We start from the raw sequence: 25098 nt of genomic DNA on the forward strand, positions 1-25098 counted from the left end.
CCCCAAGTCCTCAAGTCCATTCTCTATGTCTACCTCTTTATTCCTGCCCTGCAATCACGTTCATCAGAACCATTTTTTTTTTCTTTTTAGATTCCATATATATGTGTTAGCATACGGTATTTGTTTTTCTCTTTCTGACTTACTTCACTCTGTATGACAGTCTCTAGGTCCATCCATGTCTCTACAAATGACCCAGTTTCGTTCCTTTTTATGGCTGAGTAATATTACATTGTATATATGTACCACATCTTCTTTATCCATTCGTCTGTTGATGGGCATTTAGGTTGCTTCCATGTCCTGGCTATTGTAAATAGTGCTGCAATGAATATTGTGGTGCATGTCTCTTTTTGAATTATGGTTTTCTCAGGGTATATGCCCAGTAGTGGGATTGCTGGGTCATATGGTAGTTCTATTTTTAGTTTTTTAAGGAACCTCCATACTGTTCTCCATAGTGGCTGTATCAATTTACATTCCCACCAACAGTGTAGGAGGTTTCCTCAAAGGGAAAGTTTTTAAAAGGCATCCATCCTTAGACGGGTAACTGACCAATTTAAATATTTTATGAAATTACATTTTCATGTAAAGTTGACAATTTTCAATTCTGTATTGCAGGATCTTATCAACAGTTTCATTACTGCTGTGTTCCTTTTCTTAGTTGCCGTCTTGGCGATGCAAGAAAAGGAAAGAAGTCATTTATTCTACGTTGGAGGGGTAAGTAGAGGCCTTCATGACTCCATTTAAGATCAGTATTTCAAGACTCTTTGAAAAAGGGAAACTGGCAGACTATCATTATTTCATTTATAGAACACCATCCCCACCACCACCCTTTCTCTTTCTTGCGCTGACTTCTTCAGAAGATTTGAAGTTGCACAAACTCTAAGCTCATTCTCCAAATAGGTACGAAAACAATCTACAGAACCTCTTTTGAAAATCATACACACTATTTTTTTAAATGTTGCAACAAGATGTTCTTATCTATAAGTAGGACTTTGACTTTTCTGGACTAGAAAATCATACTTTAAATCACAAGAAAAAAATGATTGTAGAAAAGAAAAAGTGCATTGTCAAAAGTGAGTGACTCAGCCTGTTGAGGAAGGAAGAAGAAGTTCCCACACCAGGCTAGGCACGTTCTGTTTTAATCTTTATAACTCTCATTTTTACAGATATGGGAACTGAGGTTAAATACCTAACCCTGGCTCACAAGGCTGGGACAAATCCTCATCATATGAAGACCACAAGAAATGGCAGATTAAATGCTTGGAAGATAGGGGGTGGGGAATGGGGTGGTGAGACTTTGATTCAAGAAGTTAAGCTATGGGAACAGAAATTAATCCAGAAAAAAAAAAGTTTAAGTTCTTTGAATTCATTCTATGATCAGTAAGTATTTGTTGATCCCATTCGACTGCGCCAGGCCTGAGCTCAGTGTTGGAGATAGAGTCCCTTCCCCCTTAGGGAGCTCATAGATTAGCTAGAGCAAGACCTACCTAGGAAAAGTTCATGAAGGCAGCCAAGGATTAAGTGACCGTAAAGAGAAACATACAAGGTAGACAGGAGCTGGGGAGCACTTGGAATCTAGGGTGTTGTAGCCCGCTGACCCCCATCTGCTAACTCTGCCACCAAGCCTTCTCCTACCTGCCAGGAGCTCCCACCACCTGGTCTCCATCAATTCTTACCTGGATGGCAGGGGCTCCCACCACCCCCCACTGGTCTCCCTGCCTCCAGCCTGGTTCTCTTTCCATTCATCTTGCGACAAGTGGGCTTTCTGAATCTGGAACCTCCCCTCCCCTCTTGATGAAGTCCCAGATCCTGCACCTCCCCAGCCTCAACTCTGCCCCCACCCTCACCAGCTCCAGACGTCTCACCCACACCAGATTCCTTGGAGACCCCAGTCCAGTACCTGGAGTTCTTCTCCTCCCAGTTGGTCCCCTTGGAAACGCCTTCCTGCCCTTTCAAACATAGCCCAAGAGTCCTTTCCACTGAGGGGCCTTCTCAGGACCCCACTGCCACCCGAAGCCTCCTAGGATCAGTGCCCTACTCCCGTCCTGGTGCCTCAGACCTTAGGCAAGGCCGTCACTGGCAGAAAAGCCCATTTCCAAAAACCCTTTCTCTGGGAATGCCAGAATAGGCTGCAGCAGCCAACTGGGCAGACACCAGGAAGGTAGTGGAGGGTCAGAGGGGGACAGGAGGTCGCACGCCCGCCGCCCGGATAGGGAGGCCAGGCTGCTGCGGAGCTGCAAAATAACCCCGCCTTTCCTTCCCGCATATGGTCTTATGTCTGACAGTCCCTGTGTCTCACAGCGGCAATCGTGTGTCTCATCGATGCGACTGTGGTCACCAAGACGATGAGGAATACCATGAAAAAAGCCCTGGGAATCGAAACCAAAGCCAGTGCCTCCGCCGCCCAAGAACCCATCCCACCCACAAGGGTACCCACAAGGGGAAGCCCAAGGGCACCTACAAGGACAACCATGAAGCAACGCGGCCTGTCGGAGCCACCCTCGGAAGCACCCTCGCGGGCACCCTCTCGGCCACCCTCTTGGGCACCGTCGCGGGCACCTTCGCAAGCACCATCGTCTTCTCCCTCCCGCCGCTGAGCTCGCACGCTGTCACCCATTTCAGCCCACATGTGATCATAAAATCGGGGCTGCTAAACCCGGAACACTTCTGCTTGCTCGTGCTGCCTTGTGTAAAAGTCGCGTTACATTTTCAGGCGAGTGCCAATGCTACCGCGGGGCTCTGGGCGCGGCTGCCCCAGGAGGCCACAGTTTCAGCCAACCCGACCCGAAGGCGGGAGCAGCGGCTACAGCCCCCGGCAGCCCCCAGAGGCCTCGCGAGGCCGCGTGGGGAGTGCTCCGCGCGGAGGCGGGGCCACCACCGGAGCCGGCGTGGGCGCGGGGGCTCCCGCGCAGGGTCTGGGCGGCCGCGGACACCCGAGGTGCTTGCTGCCGGGCGCGCCGGGCCCCGCGTGGGGCGCCGGCGGCGGGAGGCGGGGGGCGGGGGGCGGCTGGGCGGAGGGGACTCGCGGCGGAGACTAGGCGCGCGCCGAGAGGGCGCTAAGCGCTGGCCTTCGCTCGTCCTTCCCGGCCGTTGGCTGAGCGCGGCCTCTAAGCAGGTCGGTGGGCATCCGGCTCGCTCAAAGGCCAGGCCTGGCCGGAGACAGCAAAAATTGGGCAGGCCGTGAGAAGCTGAGAACTCCACGGCAAGATGGCTGACAAAGGCAAAAACAGCAAACCCGGGGCCGCAGCAGCGCCGGCCCCGGCCCCGGCTGCCGCCGCAGCCGCGCCGGGGGCGGCCCCTCCTCCGGGCGACAAGCCTGAGGAAAAGACAGAGGAGAAGAAAAAGTCTGAGCAGCCCAAGGATGAAGTGGGAACGAGGAAGGGGTGTCGCCGTTACAAGTGGGAATTCAAGGACAGCAATAGAGAGTTCTGGGTTATGGGGTACGCTGAGGTCAAGCTCATTAGCTTGGTAAGTGGGCCCATATCCCTGGGCAGGGCGTGGGGGGTGGGGAGTGCCCAAAGACGGGAAGGGGGAGAAGGAGCGGGCTCCCCGAGGCCTCCTCTGGCCCCAGCCCTCTGCCGTGGCTCAAAGGGCATGTCTCCCGGCAGGGCTGCCTAATAGGTTCGCTGATAATGTTCACGGGGACCACTGTGCACCCCCTCCTGACACTCATCATCACCATGGAGTTGTCCATCTTCACCTTCTTCATCATTATCTACACCTTCGCCATCCAGAGATACATGCCCTTCATCCTGTGGCCCATTTCTGTAAGTGAGGGGCGGTGGGGAGTGCCTGAGCCTGGTATGCGTTCACGCGTGTATCTTGGCACCTGGAAAGTGACTGAACAGAGAGATACGCCTCATCTCCCTTATTTGTGCGCCGGGCATGGGCTCAGACCTTCCAGTGGGGCCAGAGCAGCGGCAGCTGAAGTTAGGTAGAAAAGGCTTCCAGAAAGCCCAGCTTGAGGGTGGAGGGCCTCTTTCCTACCTGGTGGTCAAAGGAAGGAGTCTTTGCCTTCCTGAGGCTTTGCTCTCCTTGGGAGCAGGGGAGGTGTAGCAACCAGTGGTTCCTTCCAACCCCTGTGCCAGCTCACACCTGACTGGAAAGACCACTCTGAAGGTACCCCATCCCCAGAATTCAAAGAAAAAAATCAGTAATATAAAATGAGAATCAAAAAAAAAAAAAAAAAATCACATCTAAAGCAGCCTCAGATCTCCAGTGACTATCCCTGCAAGGGATATTAAGCCCAGAAGGATGTTCAGCCCAAAGCAGTCATCCACTGGAATGGGACTGAGCTGGGCAAGTTACCAACCACTCCCAGACTCTGTTTCCTCATCTGTAACATGAAGACAGTAATAATCTTGTGTGAGATTGTTCCTTAGGAGTAAAAGTAAAGCCCTTGATGCTGTGCCTGAAGACTCATGGACTTGAATCCCTGCCCATTACCTCTATAATCACAAAGCTTACCTACCTAACTCCGGACTAACCCAAGGTCCCTTGTTTATTGCACATTCACAGCATGTCTCCAGAGCCCTATGTTCACTGTTTCATTCACTTTATACATGAAATGGGTTCAGAATGGCCAAGTAACTTGCCCCCAGGTAACTCAGGTAGTAAGTGGCAGAAAAAGGATTCAAACCCAGCTTTATCAATAGAGTCTTGAGTCCCTAACTACACTCTGTCCTGCCTACTTATTAAAAGTTATTAGGGTCCAGGGATCCACAGGTCTCAGTGGGGTAGATGAGGACTTCCAGTATCAGGAGAAAGGAAAAGAGGGCCATATAAGACTCTTGGGAAACGGATACGCAGAGGACAAAGTAAAGAGACAGGCAGATGACAGATTCCCAGCCAAGGTGCTTGAGAAGATACTTTTAGTTCCAGCAAGATGAAAAATCACTGAACCCTGAAAATCCTCCTGCTGCACTTTCCTGAAACTACTAGAGGAAATGTAAACACTATTGCTTTAACTGAATGGCTGAGCTGGCCAAAAAAAGAAGGGGAAACACAGAGGTGCTAGAAATGGAAAACAGGAGCAGTGACAAATCAGCTGCTTCAATGCGGGTGGAAATGACCCACGAGATATTATCCCAGGAACCTAGAATATGGATTCTCATATACTCTCAAGTTAGGAGATGAGGCCTTGGTCCCAAGCAAAGTGGGGATTTAGAACTGAGAATCCTGCCTAAGGCCAGTACCCTGCAAAGACTGCACCCTAAGGGAAAAGACAGAGAAGATACCTTTCACCCACACAGAGGAACAAGAAAGCATGTTCATCTCTGCCCGAGTTTTGAGTGGGGAAAAGCAAAAAAGACCACCTTGAGAAATACAAACCTTAAGCCTACACTTTGTACAGATTTGGTTTAAGTTTTTCCTACCTTCAGCCTAGAAACCTTCATGCAGCTTAGAAAATGTAGTGCCTGGGAACTGGCATAAAAATCGATCCCAATTTGATGGTATTCTGAAGAAATCCATGGGACTCCTGAAAAACAAATGCAAAATCATAATCAAAGCATAAAGAGATTCTCACAGGACAGATATGGGTGGGGGGGTGGGGGGGTACAAAAATGAACCCACAGTTCAAAACTACAAAACACCTGATTTTTAAATCCCCATGACTAAGAATCAAGAACCAGCAAAAATAAGAAATGGGAGGATTAGAACCCTGAGAATATGAGATAATAAAAGAGCTGTCAGAAAATAATTTAAAATACACTTAAATTATAAAGACATAAATAAAAGCCCTAAGAAAAGAATAAGACATTATTAGGATGGAATAGACAGATTTTTTTTAAAGTACAAGATATAATGTCTAGAATTGAACATATAGTTACTGAAATAAAAATGTCAATAAATGGGTTAAAAAGCATATCAGACAAAAGCTGGGGAAGTAATGAGCTGAAGGATGTGGGGAAATTACCCAGATTATAGTACTGACAGATAAAGAGAGAAAATATGAAAGAGAGAAGTTGAAACATAGAATATGGAATGAGAAAGTTCATCATAAGCCTAATAGGAGTTCCAGAAGAAGACACTCAAGAGAATAGAGAAGAAATACTCAAAGTGATAGTGACTGAGAACCTGCCAGATTTAATAAGAGTGACATCACTAAAAATGGCAGAGTGGGGACTCCAAATCTCTGTCCTTCCACTAAAGCAATGATTAGGTTCTCAAAAACTGTCAGAAACGACTTTTTCAGAACTCTGGAATCTAATTCAAAACAAAACAAAACAGGAGAATGCTCAATGAAGAAAGAGGCTGTTGAATTTTGGTAAGAGAATGTTGTAGCATTTTACTTAACCTGCCTGCCATCCCTTAATCCCCAGCTTGTCAGTGGTCATGAAGACAGCCCACATTCCTGGCCACATTCCTTGCTGGTGGCAGAGGGAACAATAAAAATCTTGTTCCCAAAGAATTAGAGTTGTGTGCTTGACCTGTCTGGTGGCTCCCTGAGGGAATAGCCAGGGACTTGCCTTTGTTTCACCTGCCTCAGAGTTTTCTCAGGGCTGAAGCAGTCTCCTAGATAGCATTTGTTAAAGCATTTAAAGGCATATATACTAATCATAGCCACCCGGGGCAAGGTTTCCCAAGCAGTAGACAGACCAGAAGTTTGGGAAGGAGATGCATGGGAGAATAAGAGCTTTGAAAAGCTCCCACCTATACCAGGGAATCTAGAAGGACTGCACATGCCCAGAGCTGGACACATGCCCAGAAAAAAAACCTAAGCTTTCACCTTTGGTTGACCTTTAGGCCCTACACAAGCAGCAAGTAAAAACTAAGAGCTCTAAACATCCTGGAGAGGTGTTGAAGGAGTGCCCCAACACAAAGGCAATCTGCAAAGACTTGTTTGTTTCCAGATATTTAAGGAAATCTCCATCAAATCACTACCTGACCATTACGCTAGTGAAAAACAAAGACTTCAGTGGCCACACAAGAGAAAGAATAGTCTTTCAAAACATAGTTTAGGAAAAATCATTAAACATACAAATGACTTTAACTCACAACAAGCAGCAACAACAAACTCTGGGGAGGAGAGGCAATATGATTTCCAGAGTAACTATATTATAATATTTAAAACGTACAGTTTTCAAAGAATTATAAGGCACACAAAGAAAGAAGTATGGCCCATTCACAGGAAAAAAATATTAATAGAGACTGTCCTTGAGGAAGCCCAGATATTAGACTTACTAGGCAAAGACTTTAAATCAACTGTCTTTAAAATGCTCAAAGAACTAAAGGAAACCAGGAGAACAATTCATGAACAAATATAGAATGTCAGTAAAGAGAAGTTTAAAAAGAAACCAAATAGAAATTCTGGAGCTGAAAAGTAATATAACTGAAGTGAAAAATTCACTAGAGTTGTTTAACAGCAGATTTGAGCAGGCAGAAGAATGAATCAGTGAACCTGAAGAAGGTCAATTGAGATTATTCAGTCTGAGGAACAGAAAGAAAAAAGAATGAAGGAAAAAAATGAACAGAGCCTAAGAGACCCATGGGACACCATCAAGCATACTAACATAGGCAGAGTCCCAAAAGGAGAAGAGAGAGAGAAAGGAACAGAAAGAATATTCAAAGAAATAATGGCCAAAAAACTTTCCAAATCTGGTAAAAGCTAGGAGTCTACACATCCAAAAAACACCAAGTAGAATAAACTCAAAGTGATCCACACTGAGACACATTATAATAACTGTCCAAAGACAAAGACAAGGAGAAAGTCTTGAAAGTTGTAAGAGAGAAGCAACTTATCTTGTACAAGGGACCCTTGATAAGATTAACAGCCAATTTCTCATCAGACACCATGGAGGCCTGAGGGAGTGGAATGATGTACTTAAAGTCCTTAAAGGAAAAAAAAAACTGTCCACCAAGAAGTCTATCTTTTAAATTTGCTATCTGTTATAAGTTGAATTATGTACCCCCCAAATATGTTGATGTCCTAACTCCCAGTATCTGTGAATATGACCTTATTTGGAAATAAGCTCTTTGTAGATGGTCAAGTAAAGATGAGGTTATCAGTGTGGACCCTAATCCAATATGACTAGTGTCTTTATTTTTAATTTTTTTTAAATATTTATTTTATTCGGTTGCTCTGGGTCTTAGTTGCGGCAGCCAGGCTCCTTAGTTGTGGCTTGTGGGCTCCTTAGTTGTGGCTTGTGGGCTCCTTAGTTGTGGCATGCATGTGGGATCTAGTTCCCTGACCAGGGATCGAACCCAGGCCCCTTGCACTGGAAGCACGAAGTCTTAACCACTGCACCACCAGAGAAGTCCCAACTAGTGTCTTTATAAAAAGGAGGGATTTGGACACAGAGACAGATATATACAGAGGGAAGACAATGTGAAGAGACATAGGAAGAAGACAGGAAGGCAAGACAAGCCAAGGAATGCCTCAAGCTACAAGAAGCTAGAAGAGAAGCCCCAAACAGATCATTACCTAGCACCTTTAGATGAAGCAGGGCCCTGCCAACACCTTGATTTCAGACTTCTGGCCTCCATAACTGAGAGACAATAAACTTATGTTGTTCTAAGCCACCCAGGTGGTGGTACTCTGTTATGGCAACCCCAAGAAATGTATACAATATCCTTCAAACTTGAAATTATCCTTCAAAAATTACCATTCAAAAATGAAGGAGAAATTAAGATATTCCCATGTAAACAAAAGTTGATGGAATTTGTTGCTAGTACACCTGCCCTACAAGAAATGCTTCAGGCTAAAACAAGAGGACACTAGACAATAACTTGAAGCCATAAAAGAAATAAAGAACACCAGTAAAGGTAACTAAAATAGGTAAATATAGAAGCCAGTATTCTTGTGTTTTTGGTTTGTAACTCTTCTTTCTTTTCAGATATGATTTGAAAGACAAATGCATAAAACAATCATTTAAATCTATCTTAATGGACCACAATGTATAAAGATATAATTTGTAACAATAATAATGAGTTTTTGTGTACTGTTGAAGCTCAGCTGGTATCAATGCAAATGAGATTGTTACATATTTAAGATACCAATTATAACCCCAAGGTAACCACTAAGAAATTAACTAAAATATATAGAGAGAAAGGAAATAAGGGAATAAAATTGGTATATTACAAAATATTAAACACAAAAGAAGGCAGTAACAGAGACATTGAGGAACAAAGAGATATGACATATAGAGAATACACAGCAAAATGACAGAAATAAGTCCTTATCAGTAACTACTTTAAATGTACATGGATTAAATTCTCCAATTAAAAGGTAAAGATTAACAGAATGGATTTAAAAAAAACATGATCCTACTGTATGAGGATCACAAGAGAGTTACTTTAGATCCGAAGATACAAATAGGTTGAAAGTGAAAATGGAAAAAGATACTCCATGCAAACAGTAACCAAAAAAGAACTGAGGTGGCCATATCAATATTAGATTTAATGAAAGACATGAATTCGCAAAGAGGGACCAAGAAGAATAAGTAAAAATAAAGCCACACCTAGACATGTCATAGAGGCACAGCTGATCATTAGAGACAAAGGAAAACAAAATCAAACCAAAAGAAAAGACAATTTACCTTAAAAAAGAAAGCTCAAACTATTAGACTAACTTCATATTTTTCAACAGCAAAGAAAGTGGCCAGAAAACAATGGAATAATTTCTTTAAAGGGCTGAGGTGGAAAGAGTAAAAGACACAATTAGACAAAGAAAAAAAAATTTTCCTTTCACCGACCCTCACTGAAGGAACTAGTAAAAGACTTCAGGAAGAAGGAAATTAAACCCAAAAGAAATGTTTGCAGTGTAAAAAAGGAGCAGTAAATAAAGAACCTAGTAAGCTTGTGGATTGACTTAAATAAACATTAAGACAGAGGTTGCTTGGTTTTTTAAAATATATTAATAGCTTAACTGGGGGGAGAGAACACTAAAACAAGGTGGAACTAAAGCAGTAGCAACATGATAACATGTAAGACCACAGTGGTGGTATATGATAAGAAATAAAAGTCCTTTATTGGGAGTGGTGGTGGGGGGATTTGGTAATAATATTAACATTAATATATTAAAACCGAATACTATTTTACTAAAGAACAGAATTCCAGCATATATATAACATCAAACCTGTTGAGGGGAAAGGGTGAAAAGAGAATAAAGAGAAATGACTCAATAGAAGGTTAAAAAGGGAAAAATAAAAAGGAATGTTTGTTATATGTTAAATAGAAAAAAAATTAAATCGTAGACATAAATCCAAATATATCATAAATGACAGCAAATATAAATGGACTATATTCTTCACTTAAAAGACAAAGAAGGAGAAGCTGGTTGGAGCCTGTGACGCCTTGTCGTTGTCTGAAGATTCTTCAGTCACTATGTCAAGCGACACAGATGTTTCTCTTTCTTCATATGATGAAGATCAGGGATCTAAACTTATCCGAAAAGCTAGAGAGGCACCATTTGTCCCCATTGGAATGGCAGGTTTTGCAGCAATCGTTGCATATGGATTATATAAATTGAAGATCAGGGGCAATACTAAAATGTCTGTTCACCTGATCCACGTGCGCATGGCAGCCCAAGGCTTTGTTGTGGTACCAATGACTCTTGGTATGGGCTATTCCATGTATCGAGAATTCTGGGCAAAACCTAAACCTTAGAAGAGGAGATGCTGTCTTGGTGTTGTTGGTGGTGCTTGCTTTAGTTAGACATCTCATATTGAGGTTATATGTTTATGTTGAAAATAAATTCTGTGGGTCGGACAATAACATGGTAATTTGAATATTGGCTTCCTTTCTTGCAGGCTTGATTTGCCTGGTGACCAAGTTACTGGTGACTAGTTCACTAGCTAGGTCATTCAGGGGAGTCAGATTAGCACAAAAACATGTCACTTTTAAATGCACTTGGCAGTGGTACAATGTCCACCTTCTGATAAAATTAGTTGTAAAGAGGACAACATGCCAGTCCTGAAAATGCTCCCAGTTGCTGCAGAATATCATATGCTTTTGATGTAATGTAGGAAGCCTATTTACCCCAGTTAATTTAACTCTTTCTGACTGCCTTGTGAACTGAGTACTGTTTTTAAGGGCTGGATGGCTCTTGAAGAACTCTTTCAGAACAGTGCACAGGATACAACATTTTAAACCTCCCAGCAACTATGTGTGTGTTTTTAAACCAAACCTAAAGAGCTGGTAACAGAGCTGCTTTGAAGTAGTATCTATTTCAGAATCATAGTTGTAAACATGAGAATAACTTAACTGTAGATCCCAGTTTGCTCTTCTGTAATTGCAGAATTATATTTTGCTGCTGTTATATTAGAATAAATTTTAAATGGCATTTTGAAATAGAAATGTATATTTTAAGTGCTAATGCAAAGGTAAATGAAAAATACTCTTTAAATGTGTGCAGTCTTGTTTATTTTCTCTGAAAGAATCATAAATGTTAAACAAAATAAATTGCCTATAATGGAAGTGATTTATGAGCAAGCTGGTTTGGTCAGCCATTATACAGACTTCAGTATACTACAGAGTGCTTTGTCGTACTTGTGAAATTCTCTTGTCTAACCTGAATTTACATTCCATGGTGATAACATGGTAAATGTAGTGTTATTAAAGTAAGTGAACACATCAAAAAAAATTTTTTTTAATAAATAAAAGACGAAGGAGGACTTCCCTGGTGGTCCAGTGGTAAAGAATCTGCCTTACGATGCGGGGGACACGGGTTCGATCCCTGGTCAGGGAACTAGGATCCCACAACTACTGAGCCTGCACGCCACAACTACTGAGCTTGTGCATCTCAACTAGAGAGCCCACATGCCACAATCTACAGAGCCCACACTACCTGGAGCCTGCGCGCCACAACTAGAGAAAGAGAAAACCTGCACACCACAACTAGAGAGAAGCCCATGCACAAGGAGCCCGCGCACCGCAGTAAAAGATCCCACGTGCCTCAACGAAGATCCCGCGTGCCGCAACTAAGACCTGATGCAGCCAAAAATAAATTAAATTAAATTAAAAATAATAATAAAATAAAATGAAAGACAAAAGGACTTTAAAAATAGATTTTTAAAATCCAGCAATGTACTAAACTACAAGGCATGTGGAGAAAGGTTATAAGAGATGGAAAAAATAAGATGAAAATACTAACTAAAAGAAAGCCAGCATAACTTTATCACCAGATTAAACAAATTTTATGTTTTAAAAAATAAGTATAAAAAAAAAAAAAGTATATAAAGAGTGTCACTACATATAGCAATTCTGAACTTGTATGTACCGATCAATATAGCCCCCCCCAATATAAAAGACAAAAATGGACTTAATTTTAAAGAAGAATTGACAAGTAGGAACCATATTGGGAGATTTTAACATGTCTCCCTCAGTAATTGATAGCTTGATCCACTGACATACATAGAACATATAGAACCCTACACCCCAGAGTAACAGGCTAGGTATTCTTTTCAAGCACACCTGGAACAATCATAAAAATTATCTTCAATGAGACCACAAAGCAAAAATAAACAAATAACAAGGAACTAATATAATACCACATTCTCTAACTTCAATGCAACACAATTAGAAATAAATCAGTAAAATTTAAATCTTTACATATTTAGGAGGAAATCTAATGTTTTCCCACACACATATGGGGATTTAGTTATATATAGTATTAGCAAATACTATCTGTAGAATGCAGCTAAACAATTCAAATTTAAATCCATATACTGAGAAAAGAAAAATAAAAATTAACAATTCATATGTCTATCTCAAGAAGGTACCAAAACAGAGGGCAGACAGCAGAAGCAAGTAGAACTACAATCCTGCAGCCTGTAGAACAAAAACCACATTCAGAGAAAGATAGACAAGATGGAAAGGCAGAGGGCTATGTACCAGATGAAGGAACAAGATAAAACCCCAGAAAAACAACTAAATGAAGTGGAGATAGGCAACCTTCCAGAAAAAGAATTCAGAATAATGATAGTGAAGATGATCCAGGACCTCGGAAAAAGAATGGAGGCAAAGATCGAGAAGATGCAAGAAATGTTTAACAAAGACCTAGAAGAATTAAAGAACAAACACACAGAGATGAACAATACAATAACTGAAATGAAAAATACACTAGAAGGAACCAATAGCAGAATAACTGAGGCAGAAGAACGGATAAGTGACCTGGAAGACAGAATGGTGGAATTCACTGCTGCAGAACAGAATAAAGAAAAAAGAATGAAAAGAAATGAAGACAGCCTAAGAGACCTCTGGGACAACATTAAACACAACAACATTCACATTATAGGGGTCCCAGAAGGAGAAGAGAGAAAGGACCCGAGAAAATATTTGAAGAGATTACAGTCGAAAACTTCCCTAACATGGGAAAGGAAATAGCCACCCAAGTCCAGGAAGCGCAGAGGGTCCCATACAGGATAAACCCAAGGAGAAACATGCCAAGACATATAGTAATCAAATTGGAAAAAATTAAAGACAAAGAAAAATTACTGAAAGCAGCAAGGGAAAAACGACAAATAATGTACAAGGGAACTCACATAAGGTTAACAGCTGATTTCTCAGCAGAAACTCTACAAGCCAGAAGGGAGTGGCATGACATATTTAAAGTGATGAAAGGGAAGAACCTACAACCAAGATTACTTTATACCTGTCAAGGATCTCATTCAGATTCAATGGAGAAATCAAAAGCTTTACAGACAAGCAAAAGCTAAAAGAATTCAGCACCACCAAACCAGCTCTACACCAAATGCTAAAGGAACTTCTCTAAGTGGGAGACACAAGAGAAGAAAAGGACCTTCAAAAACAAACCCAAAACAATTAAGAAAATGGTCATAGGAACATACATATCAATAATTACCTTAAACATGAATGGATTAAATGCTCCAACCAAAAGACAGAGGCTTGCTTAATGGATACAAAAACAAGACTCATATATATGCTGTCTACAAGAGAGCCACTTCAGACCTAGGGACACATACAGACTGAAAGTGAGGGGATGGAAAAAGATGTTCCATGCAAATGGAAATCAAAAGAAAGCTGGAGTAGCAATACTCATATCAGATAAAATAGACTTTAAAATAAAGAATGTTACAAGAGACAAGGAAGGACACTACATAATGATCAAGGGATCAATCCAAGAAGACGCTATTACAATTATAAATATATATGCACCCAACATAGGAGCACCTCAATACATAAGGCAACTGCTACAGCTATAAAAGAATAAATCGACAGTAACACAATATTAGTGGGGGACTTTAACACCTCACTTAAATCAATGGACAGGTCATCCAAACAGGAAATTAGTAAGGAAACACAAGCTTTAAATGACACAATAGACCAGATAGATTTAATTGACATTTATAGGACATTCCATGCAAAAACAGCAGATTACACTTTCTTCTCAAGTGCGCACGGAACACTCTCCAGGATAGATCACATCTTGGGTCACAAATCAAGCTTCAGTAAATTTAAGAAAATTGAAATATCAAGCATCTTTTCTGACCACAGTGCTATGAGATTAGAAATCAATTACAGGGAAAAAAACGTAAAAAACACAAACACATGGAGGCTAAACAATACATTACTAAATAACAAAGAGATCACTGAAGAAATCAAAGAGGAAATCAAAAAATACCTAGAGACAAATGACAATGAAAATACGATGATCCAAAACCTATGGGATTCAGCAAAAGTAGTTCTAAGAGGAAAGTTTATAGCAATACAATCCCACCTCAAGAAACAACAAGCATTTCAAATAAACAATCTAACCGTACACCTAAAGGAACTAGAGAAAGAAGAACAAACAAAACCCAAAGTTACTAGAAGGAAAGAAATCATAAAGATCAGAGCAGAAATAAATGAAATAGAAACAAAGAAAACAATAGCAGAGATCAATAAAACTAAAAGCTGGTTCTTTGAGATGATAAACAAAATTGATAAACCATTAGCCAGACTCATCAAGAAAAGAGGGAGAGGACTCAAATCAGTAAAATTGGAAATGAAAAAGGAGAAGTTACAACAGACACCACAGAAATACAAAGCATCCTAAGAGACTACTACAAGCAACGCTATGCCAATAAAATGGACAACCTGAAAGAAATGGACAAATTCTTAGAAAGGTATAACCTTCCAAGACTGAACCAGGAAGAAATAGAAAATATGAACAGACCAATCACAAGTAATGAAACTGAAACTGTGATTAAAAATCTTCCAACAAACAAAAGTCCAGGACCAGATGGCTCCACAGGTGAATTCTATCATTTAGAGAAGCGCTAACACCCATCCTTCTCAAACTCTTCCAAAAAATTGCAGAGGAAGGAACACCCCCAAACTCATTCTATGAGGCCACCATCACCCTGATACCAAAACCAGACAAAGATACTACAAAAAAAGAAAATTACAGACCAATATCACTCATGAATATAGATGCAAAAATCCTCAACAAAATACAAACAGAATCCAACAACACATTAAAAGGATCATACACCATGATCAAGTGGGATTTATCCCAGAGATGCAAGGGTTCTTCGATATATGCAAATCAATCAGTGTGATACACCATATTGACAAATTGAAGAAGAAAAACCATATGATCATCTCAATAGATGCAGAAAAAGCTTTTGACAAAATTCAACACCCATTTATGATAAAAACTCTCCAGAAAGTGGGCATAGAGGGAACCTACCTCAACATAATAAAGGCTATATATGACAAACCCACAGCAAACATCATTCTCAGTGGTGAAAAACTGAAAGCATTTCCTCTAAGATCAGGAACAAGACAAGGATGTCCACTCTCACCACTATTATTCAACATAGTTTTGGAAGTCCTAGCCACGGCAATCAGAGATGGAAAAGAAATAAAAGGAATACAAATTGGAAAAGAAGAAGTAAAACTGCCACTGTTTGCAGATGACATGATACTATACCTAGAGAATCCTAAAGATGCCAGCAGAAAACTACTAGAGCTAATCAATGAATTTGGTAAAGTTGCAGGATACAAAATTAATGCACAGAAATCTCTTGCATTCCTATACACTAATGATGAAAAATCTCAAAGAGAAATTAAGGAAACACTCCCATTTACCATTGCAACAAAAAGAATAAAATACCTAGGAATAAACCTACCTAGGGAGACAAAAGACCTGAATGCAGAAAACTATAAGACACTGATGAAAGAAATTAAAGATCATACCAACAGATGGAGAGATATACCATGTTCTGGGATTGGAAGAATCAATATTGTGAAAATTACTATACTACCCAAAGCAATCTATAGAGTCAATGCAATCCTTATCAAATTACCAATGGCATTTTTTACAGAACTAGAACAAAAAATCTTAAAATTTGTATGGAGACACGAAAGACCCCAAATAGCCAAAGCAGTCTTGATGGAAAAAAACCGAGCTGGAGGAATCAGACTCCCTGACTTCAGACTATACTACAAAGCTACAGTAATCAAGACAATATGGTACTGGCACAAAAACAGAAATATAGATCAATGGAACAGGATAGAAAGCCCAGAGATAAACACACGCACCTATGGTCAACTAATCTATGACAAAGGAGGCAAGGATATACAATGGAGAAAAGACAGTCTCTTCAATAAGTGGTGCTGGGAAAATTGGACAGCTACATGTAAAAGAATGAAATTAGAACACTCCCTAACACCATACACAAAAATAAACTCAAAATGGATTAGAGACCTAAATATAAGACTGGACACTATAAAACTCTTAGAGGAAAACATAGGAAGAACACTCTTTGACATAAATCACAGCAAGATCTTTTTTGACCCACCTCCTAGAGTAATGGAAATAAAAACAAAAATAAACAAATGGGACCTAATGAAACTTAAAAGCTTTTGTAAAGCAAAGGAAACTACAAACAAGATGAAAAGACAACCCTCAGAGTGGGAGAAAATATTTGCAAACGAATCAATGGACAAAGGATTAATCTCCAAAATATATAAACAGCTCATGCAGCTCAATATTAAAAAAACAAACAACGCAATCCAAAAATGGGCAGAAGACCTAAATAGATATTTCTCCAAAGAAGACATACAGATGGCCAAGAAGCACATGAAAAGCTGCTCAGCATCACTAATTATTAGAGAAATGCAAATCAAAACTACAATGCGGTATCACCTCACACCAGTTAGAATAGAATGGCCATCATCAGAAAATCTACAAACAACAAATGCTGGAGAGGGTGTGGAGAAAAGGGAACCCTCTTGCACTGTTGGTGGGAATGTAAATTGATACAGCCACTATGGAGGTTCCTTAAAAAACTAAAAATAGAATTACCATATGACCTAGCAATCCCACTACTGGGCATATACCCAGAGAAAACAATAATTCAAAAAGACACATGCACCCCAAAGTTCATTGCAGAACTATTTACAACAGCCAGGACATGGAAGCAACCTAAATGCCCATCGACAGACGAATGGATAAAGAAGATGTGGTACATATATACAATGGAACATTACTCAGCCAATTTATTACAACGAAATTGGGTCACTTGTAGAGATGTGGATGGATCTAGAGACTGTCATACAGAGTGAAGTAAGTCAGAAAGAGAAAAACAAATACAGTATGCTAACACATATATATGGAATCTAAGAAAAAAAAAAAAGGTCATGAAGAACCTAGTGGCAAGACGGGAATAACGACACAGACCTACTAGAGAATGGACTTGAGGATATAGGGATGGGGAAGGGTAAGATATGACAAAAAGAGAGAGTGGCATGGACATATATACACTACCAAACGTAAAATAGATAGCTAGTGGGAAGCAACCGCATAGCACAGGGAGATCAGCTCTGTGCTTTGTGACCACCTAGAGGTGTGGGATAGGGAGGGCGGGAGGGAGGGGAGATGCAAGAGGGAAGAGATATGGGAACATATGTATATGTATAACTGATTCACTTTGTTATAAAGCAGAAACTAACACATCATTGTAAAGCAAATATACTCCAATAAAGATGTTAAAAAAAAAAAGAGAAAAACAAATATCGTATATTAACGCATATATGTGGAACCTAGAAAAACGGTACAGATGAACTGGTTTGCAGGGCAGAAATAGAGACACAGATGTAGAGAACAAATGTATGGACACCAAGGGGGGAAAGTGGCGGGGGGGGGGGGGTTGGGGTGGTGATGGTGGTGGGATGAACTGGGAGATTGGGATTGACATACATACACTAATATGTATAAAATGGATAACTAATAAGAACCTGCTGTATAAAAAAATAAATAAAATTCGAAAAAAAAGGAGGTACCAAAACAAAACAAAACAAAAAAAGGAATTAAGAAGGCAATGTCAAAGAGTTAAAATTAATAAAATAGGAAACAAAGATTCATAGTGATGACTAATAAAACCAAAATCTAATTCTTTGAAAAGACTAATAAAGTAGATAAACCATAAGAAAAAAAGAAAACAAAGAAAAATATTAGTATAAAGAAGAGGTTTTAAAGATCACAGGGAAAATATGAACTTTTATGCCAATAAATACGAATAATTTCCCAGAAAAACATATGATGTACAAAAATTGACTCAAAAAGAAATAGAAAAACAGGGTATAAAATAATTCATCCATGTTTTCATCTGGCACTTGTTTCATTTTTTACATTTAAATCTTTTGATTTATTTGGAGTCATTTTGGTATATGGTGTGAACCACGGCTCCAGCTTTGTATCCTGATGGCTCTCCAGCTGTTCCACCTTATCAGTCAGTTTATTCATTTATTGGATAGTACAACTTTCCCCCACTGATTTGAAATGGCATTTTTGTTAAATGCTAATATCCCAAATGTGGGACTTCCTTGGCAGTCCAGTGGTTAAGAATCCATGCTTCCACTGCAGGGGGCACCGGTTCGATCCCTGATTGGAGAACTAAAATCCCCCGTGCCGCGTCGTGCGGCCAAAAAAAATAAAAGAATAAAATCCCATATGCAGTTCATTTCTAGATTCATATTCAGTTCCACTTGTCTGTCCCTTTTTTCTCTTAAAAAAAAGGGGGGGGGGGGCTTCCGTGGTGGCGCAGTGGTTGAGAGTCCGCCTGCCGATGCAGGGGACACGGGTTCGAGCCCTGGTCTGGGAGGATCCCACATGCCGCGGAGCAACTGGGCCCGTGAGCCACAATTACTGAGCCTGCGCGTCTGAAGCCTGTGCCCCGCAACAAGAGAGGCCGCGATAGTGAGAGGCCCGCGCACCGCAATGAGGAGTGGCCCCCGCTTGCCGCAACTAGAGAAAGCCCTCGCGCAGAAACGAAGACCCAACACAGCTAGGAATAAATAAATAAATATTTTTTTAAAAAAAAGGGGGGGTTATAATATGTTGTACCATCTGGTAAAGCTTTGATCTTAAAACCAGACATGATAAGGAAAGTAAACTATAGGCCTATATTATTTGACTACAACCATAAAAAATCTCAATAAAATACTAGCAAACTAAATCAAGCAATATATAAGCAAGCAATGCATCAGGATCAAGCAGGGCATCTGCCAGGAATGTAAAGGTGGTTTCGTCTCAAAATTCTGTTAATGTAATTCACCATCTTTTATTTAAAGGAGAAAACCATTTAATCATCTCATAAGCTGCAGGAAAACTATTTAGTAATATTCAATACTAATTTTTGGAAGACTCTTGGCAAACTAGGAAAAAAGGGAACCTCCTTAATAACAGAAAACTACCCAAAGCTAAAATGAACATTGCATTTCATGGTAAAATGTTAGAAGCGTTTCCTTAGAGATGCCTATTATCCCCACTTCTATTTGACATTGTGCTAAAGATCTTAGTACAATGTGACAAGAAAAACAAAGGGTATATGGATTGGGAAGGAGAAAAAAACTAGCATTACTCACTGATAATATGATTCTCTACACAGAAAATCCAAGAATCTACAGTCAAATTACTAGAACTGATTGAGTTCCACAAGGTTACAAAAAACAAAAATAGTGTTTCTGAATACCAGCAACAAATAATGAGAAAATGTGGCTTTTCAAAGAAACCATTTAAAACAGCAACAGAAACTACAGGTGTCTGAGAATACACCCGTTCAAAGATTGTAAAACTTTACATAGAGATTATGACATTTTGTTAATGGACATAAAAGAAAAATCTAAGTAAGAGAAGAAATATACCACATTCACAGGTGTGAAGAGCTACTATCATAAAGATGTCAATTTCATTCCAAAGCAATCTCCACATTAAATGAAATTTTATAACAGAGGTTGTTTGTGGAACTCTGCAAGGTGATTCTAAAACTCTTATGGAAGAATGAAAAGAATTATAAGGATGGACTCACCCAACGAGATATTGGAATTACTCTAAAGCTTTGGTACTAGCTCAGGGGTTGACAAAGACTAATGGAATTGTAATGGACTGAATGTTTGTGTACCCCAAAAATTCATATGCTGAAATCCTAATCCCCAGTGTGGCTATACTTGCATATGGGGCCTCCAGAGTGGTAATTAAGATTAAATGAGATCCTAAGGGTCTGATAGGATTAATGTCCCTATAAAAAAAGACAACAGAGACCTCCCTCCCCCTTCCTCTCCCCTATCCCTCCCCGCACCTTGCCCACCATGGAAAGGCCATATGAGAAAATGGTGAGAAGGCAGCCAGGCAAACCAGGAAGAGAGTCCTCACCAGAAACTGAATTTGCTGGCACCTTGATCATGGACTTCTGGCTTCCAGAACTGTGGGAAAATAAATGTCTGTTGTTTAAGCCACCCAGTCTGTGGCATTTTGTTATGGCAGCCTGAGCAGACTAATATAGGAATAAAAAAGAGAACCCAGAAATAGACCTACATACATATGGCAACTTGGCATATGACAGAGGTGGCATAACACAGCTGAATGGAGTATTTAATAAATGTTCTTGGGACCATGAGAAAGAGAGAGAAAGAGAAACTATGCATACCATTAAAATTAAAACTTTACAACAGAAGACATCATAAACAAAAATTTTTAAACAAGCCAATAGAAAAATGGGGTAAGGGATATGAATAGGCAGAAAACCCAACTGCCTAAAACATGCTTTTAAAAATGCTTCATTAGTAACCAGCGATCAGGAAATTAAAACAACAATGAGGTACCATTTCGACTCACCAGATGGGCAAAAATAAATGAGCGTGGTAATCCTGGGCTTTGGCAAGGACATGGGAAACAGGAGCCCCTATACGTTTGCGGGCATGAGTGGACACTAGCACAAGCCCTTTAGAGAGAAACTTGGCAATACCTCAACAAGGAAAAGATGTGCGTGGGAGGCACAGACAAGAGTGTTCACTGCAGGCACAGTCGGCAATAATAATTTCCTAAAAGGGAGAAACACCCTAATGTCTCCAGTTTGGTTTATTCATACATCAGCTAAAATTAATGAATTCAATCTCATTAATCTCAATCTCATATATTTCTCAAGATGGGTAAATCTCAAAAACTTTATTAAGTTTAAAAAGCACGTGCTATAAGATATATCTTTTTATTTAAATTTTTGAAACACAAAATAGTATATATTGTTTATGAAAATATAATATGGAGGAAAATGCTACTCTGCACTTGGGAAGACTACCCGTAGGCTTGGAACACATGCAGAAGGCAGGTAAAGGGATGGAATGGTGAGACTGTAGCTCATTCCACAAAGTTTTTTTGTTTATGGTTTGTTTTTGTTTTTGTTTTTGTTTTGAGAGCCCTGAGGCAAATATTGCAAGACATTAACATCTGTTTAATCTCAGTGGGTCACAGCAGGTGGAGGTGGGAGTGGGGATGGGATGTTCTATTATTTTCTGTATGTTTGAAGTTTATTAAAATCCAAAACGTTGAAGAGGAAAAGAAAAGGCCTGAGACAAAGTGGCCAGGGAAGTACAACCCCCAGAATATGGCATCAGAGAAATCAAGGGGAAAGATGGGCGTCACCCAGCACTGCAGGGTCAGCTGCTGCCCATGGGATTAAGAGGATGCGCAAGCTCTGGGCCAGCATCACCCCAGGAGTGATGGGAGACGAAGCCAGCTTGCCGTGGCCATGGTTTGGCCAACTTTGAGTTAAGTTTGGCTGTGCCGGGGAGTGACAGTGGGTGGTACTTGAGGGGAAGGCAGCATGGGAGGCAGCCCTTTTGCCCAGTCTGGGAACATCCGGACCTTATCAGTACAGGGTAAGGGAAACAAATATGGAGCAAGGGCAGGACTGTGGCCGCAAGGGAAGGGAAGGAGGGCGGATGATGGAGGAAGTGATATGGCCTTGCAAAGGTGGGGGCGGGGGGGAGGGGGTTGGTGTCTAAGCAGTAAGGTGGGGGCAGGGGGGAGGGGGTTGGTGTCTAAGCAGTAAGGTGGGGGAAGGGGTGAGCAGGGGGAGACGAGGCAGCTGCCAGGCTCCCAGTGAAGGACCAGAGTCCAACAGAACCTCCTGCCAGCAACACAGCGCACTCTGGATTCAGAAAGAGGAGCTGGCCTTCAGAGAAGAAAGATGTTGTGAGGTGGTACCCAAGCGGGACATCAATTAGTTGGAGAGTCGTGCATTTATTTAAGTGGGCACTGGAAGGGGGGAAAACATAGCCACCAAATGTGTGATTTCACAGACGGGATGGTAGCCGAGGCAGCCCATAAAGGCAGTTAAGCATCCTGGATTTTGTGTCTCAACTCAAAGAGTCCAGCTGGTAGGCCACTGGTATGTCCACCTAGCCCAGTAAATATTCATCTTCCTATATATTTTTTTTAAATCAGGCAGAAGTTTGAAAACCATTCCCTTTGGAGGAAGCTAGGCCAGGTCTGGTGTTGACGGGGCCTCGGCTCTAAGGCTGACTCATCTCTCCCATGTTTTCAGGACCTTCTCAACGACCTGTTCTCCAGTACTTTCCTCGTCGGGGCCGCCGTCTTTGCCGTGAAAACTCGGCAAACCATGCCAATGCACTACATTTATGGTGTGGTGAGTCTTTCGTGTTGGGCTGTTTATTTGTTCAGAAATCACCTCATTTGGAGAATGGTTATCTCCCCCTAAGGAAAAGGGTCTCTTTTCACAAAATCTTGGGATCCAAGCAAAGTTTAAAGGTAAAGTGGGTCAACGTTTCCGGGGGAGAAGCCATTGAAGGGAGATGATGTCCAGGGAGCCCACCCAGCTAAGAGCTTCCCCCTAGAAGCTTGCCTGCCGGCCCCAGAGCGAAGGGCCCCGCCCAGGCGGGGTCCAAAGAGAGAAAGAAAATGTGGTGAGGTGACCCGGCTGCAGGGCTGGGGATCAGAATCGGGGAGCTGAGGCCAGGGGAGGGGCAAACCCAAAGTCTCTCTGGGGTCTGGCAGTTTGAGGGGTCAAGGGGAGGGGTTAAACAGCACCTACGGACAATCAGAAGCCGGGAAGGAACTGTGACAGCTTTGGAAGGAAAAGCACAAGTAACGAGGATTCTTTTGTTTCCCAGATCCTCATCGGTGTGGCTGCACTTTTTGCTTTAATAGATGTTTGTCTTCAAAAGAAACACTTCAAAGGCAAGAAGGTCAAAAGGCATGTGCTGATTCCTCCAGGAAAGGATAAACAGGGCGAAAAGCCAAAGGAAGGAGAAAAACCAGGGGAAGCAGGCAAGGGGAGGGCAGGGGTACCGCCACCGCCACCGCCACCACCGCTGCCGCCGCCGCCGCCGCCGCCGCCTGCCAAGGGCGGCAAGAAGTGAGGCCGAGGCGCCCGGGGTCGGAAGTGGCCGTGTATCTTACCGCAAAACATGTTTCCACTGTCTAACTTGTCTTTTCTCTAGAATGGTCTTCTTTTCCATTTCAACAACTCTACCTTTGCTTGGAAAAGAAATTTCTCCTTAAATGGATTTTAAAAGCTTAAAGTTGACGTAAACGTTATTTTGTTCATTCAACAAGAGTAGCCGAAGGTTTTGGCGCAGAGGGCGAGGCTGGAGCAGGGCCTCTGGAGGTGCTCAGGGCACGGAGGGTTTGGGGGACCAGAGCGTGGGTGATACCAGCTGTCAACACCGACCAGCCAAAGGGGCCAAAGGAAAACGAGAGACTGGAAAAGAAAAGGCTGCATTGTGTTCACATTGACATTTTCATGTTACATTTCTATACATTTCAAGAACAGGGAAAAACAGACATATCACTCTGCAGGGTCTCTGCACAGAGAGGAAATAGAAAGCAAGAGGCGTTGGCACAAAACAGTTAGAAACCTCTGGAGGTGGTCTTGCTCTCCTGGTGTCAAAATGTCAGGAAATCCAGACCAAGCAAAAAATAAGATTTTCAAGGTCAACATAAAAAGAACCTGATATTTTAGTACTTGCAAACATAACTAAGCACAAGTGCCTGGAAGGAGATGAAGGTGGCAGAGGAGGAGGACGCCGAGCTCACCTCCCCCCAGGAGTACATCAAACCTACATCTACAGGTGGAGCAATTCTCACTGAAAACAAGTTGGACACTGGCAAAAAGACTCTTACACAACCAAAGCTGTAAAGATAGAACCATACAGAGTTGGGTAGAAGGGAAGAGAAGCGATCAGGTTGGGACCTATACCCCTGGGAGGGGACACAGAAGAGGAGGGGGATTACACAGGCTCAGAGATCCTCCCTGGGGAGTGAGCAGTTCAAACCACATATGGGAACACCCCACCCCTGGGCTCTGACACCAGGAGTCTCCTTAGCTGGTCTGAAAACTACTGAGACTAACAGGAAGGGTGTAAGAAACCTAGACTCGGCTCGTGAAGAGCACACATATGCTTCCTTACTCCCGAGAGCAAGACAGAGGAAGCAGATTGAAATTGCCCAGAGCTCTAGCCAGTTTCCCACAACTGCCCCTGCGTGTGCCCCAGTCCACGACGAGTGCCTGCTCCAGCCTCTCTTGCTTCAGCACTCCTCCCCTCTGGGGTGAAGGTGTCAATACTGGGATGGAGGAGAGTGTGCACTTAGAGGGAACCTGAACTTCAGGGCTTCTGCTCTAGTACCTTCGGACCCTCCCCGACCCCGCATAGGGCGGTGTCAGCCACTGAGCAGAGGAGAAGCACTGGCTCACACCAGGCTCTGGCTCTAGCCCCTTCATCTCCAGCCCCACCTCCGACCTCCCAGCCCCATCTCCAGCAGTGTGTGACAGCTGCCAGCACACCCTGCGGAAAGACGTGACCCATGCTCATTTCAAACCCCGCTTTCCCACCAAAGCCACTGGGCACACGTAG

General features: G+C 41.9%; 2 protein-coding genes across 2 annotated transcripts; both read left to right on the plus strand.

Annotated features, from left to right (window-relative positions):
- The first annotated feature begins 3204 nt into the window (after positions 1 to 3204).
- On the plus strand, positions 3205 to 25098 carry LOC118884620 (CKLF-like MARVEL transmembrane domain-containing protein 2). The gene is made up of 5 exons (XM_036832328.1): positions 3205 to 3465; positions 3606 to 3764; positions 22770 to 22871; positions 23356 to 23536; positions 24992 to 25098. Exons 1-5 carry the CDS (start codon positions 3205 to 3207, stop codon positions 25096 to 25098), a joined length of 810 nt encoding a protein of 269 aa, XP_036688223.1.
- Positions 10302 to 10756, plus strand: LOC118885541 (HIG1 domain family member 1A, mitochondrial-like). The gene has a single exon (XM_036834248.1). The coding sequence runs from the start codon at positions 10324 to 10326 to the stop codon at positions 10603 to 10605; it is 282 nt and encodes a 93-aa protein (XP_036690143.1). The 5' UTR covers positions 10302 to 10323; the 3' UTR covers positions 10606 to 10756.

This window comes from Balaenoptera musculus, chromosome 19 (genome assembly GCF_009873245.2).
Source record: "Balaenoptera musculus isolate JJ_BM4_2016_0621 chromosome 19, mBalMus1.pri.v3, whole genome shotgun sequence".
Taxonomy (NCBI): Eukaryota; Metazoa; Chordata; class Mammalia; order Artiodactyla; family Balaenopteridae; genus Balaenoptera; species Balaenoptera musculus.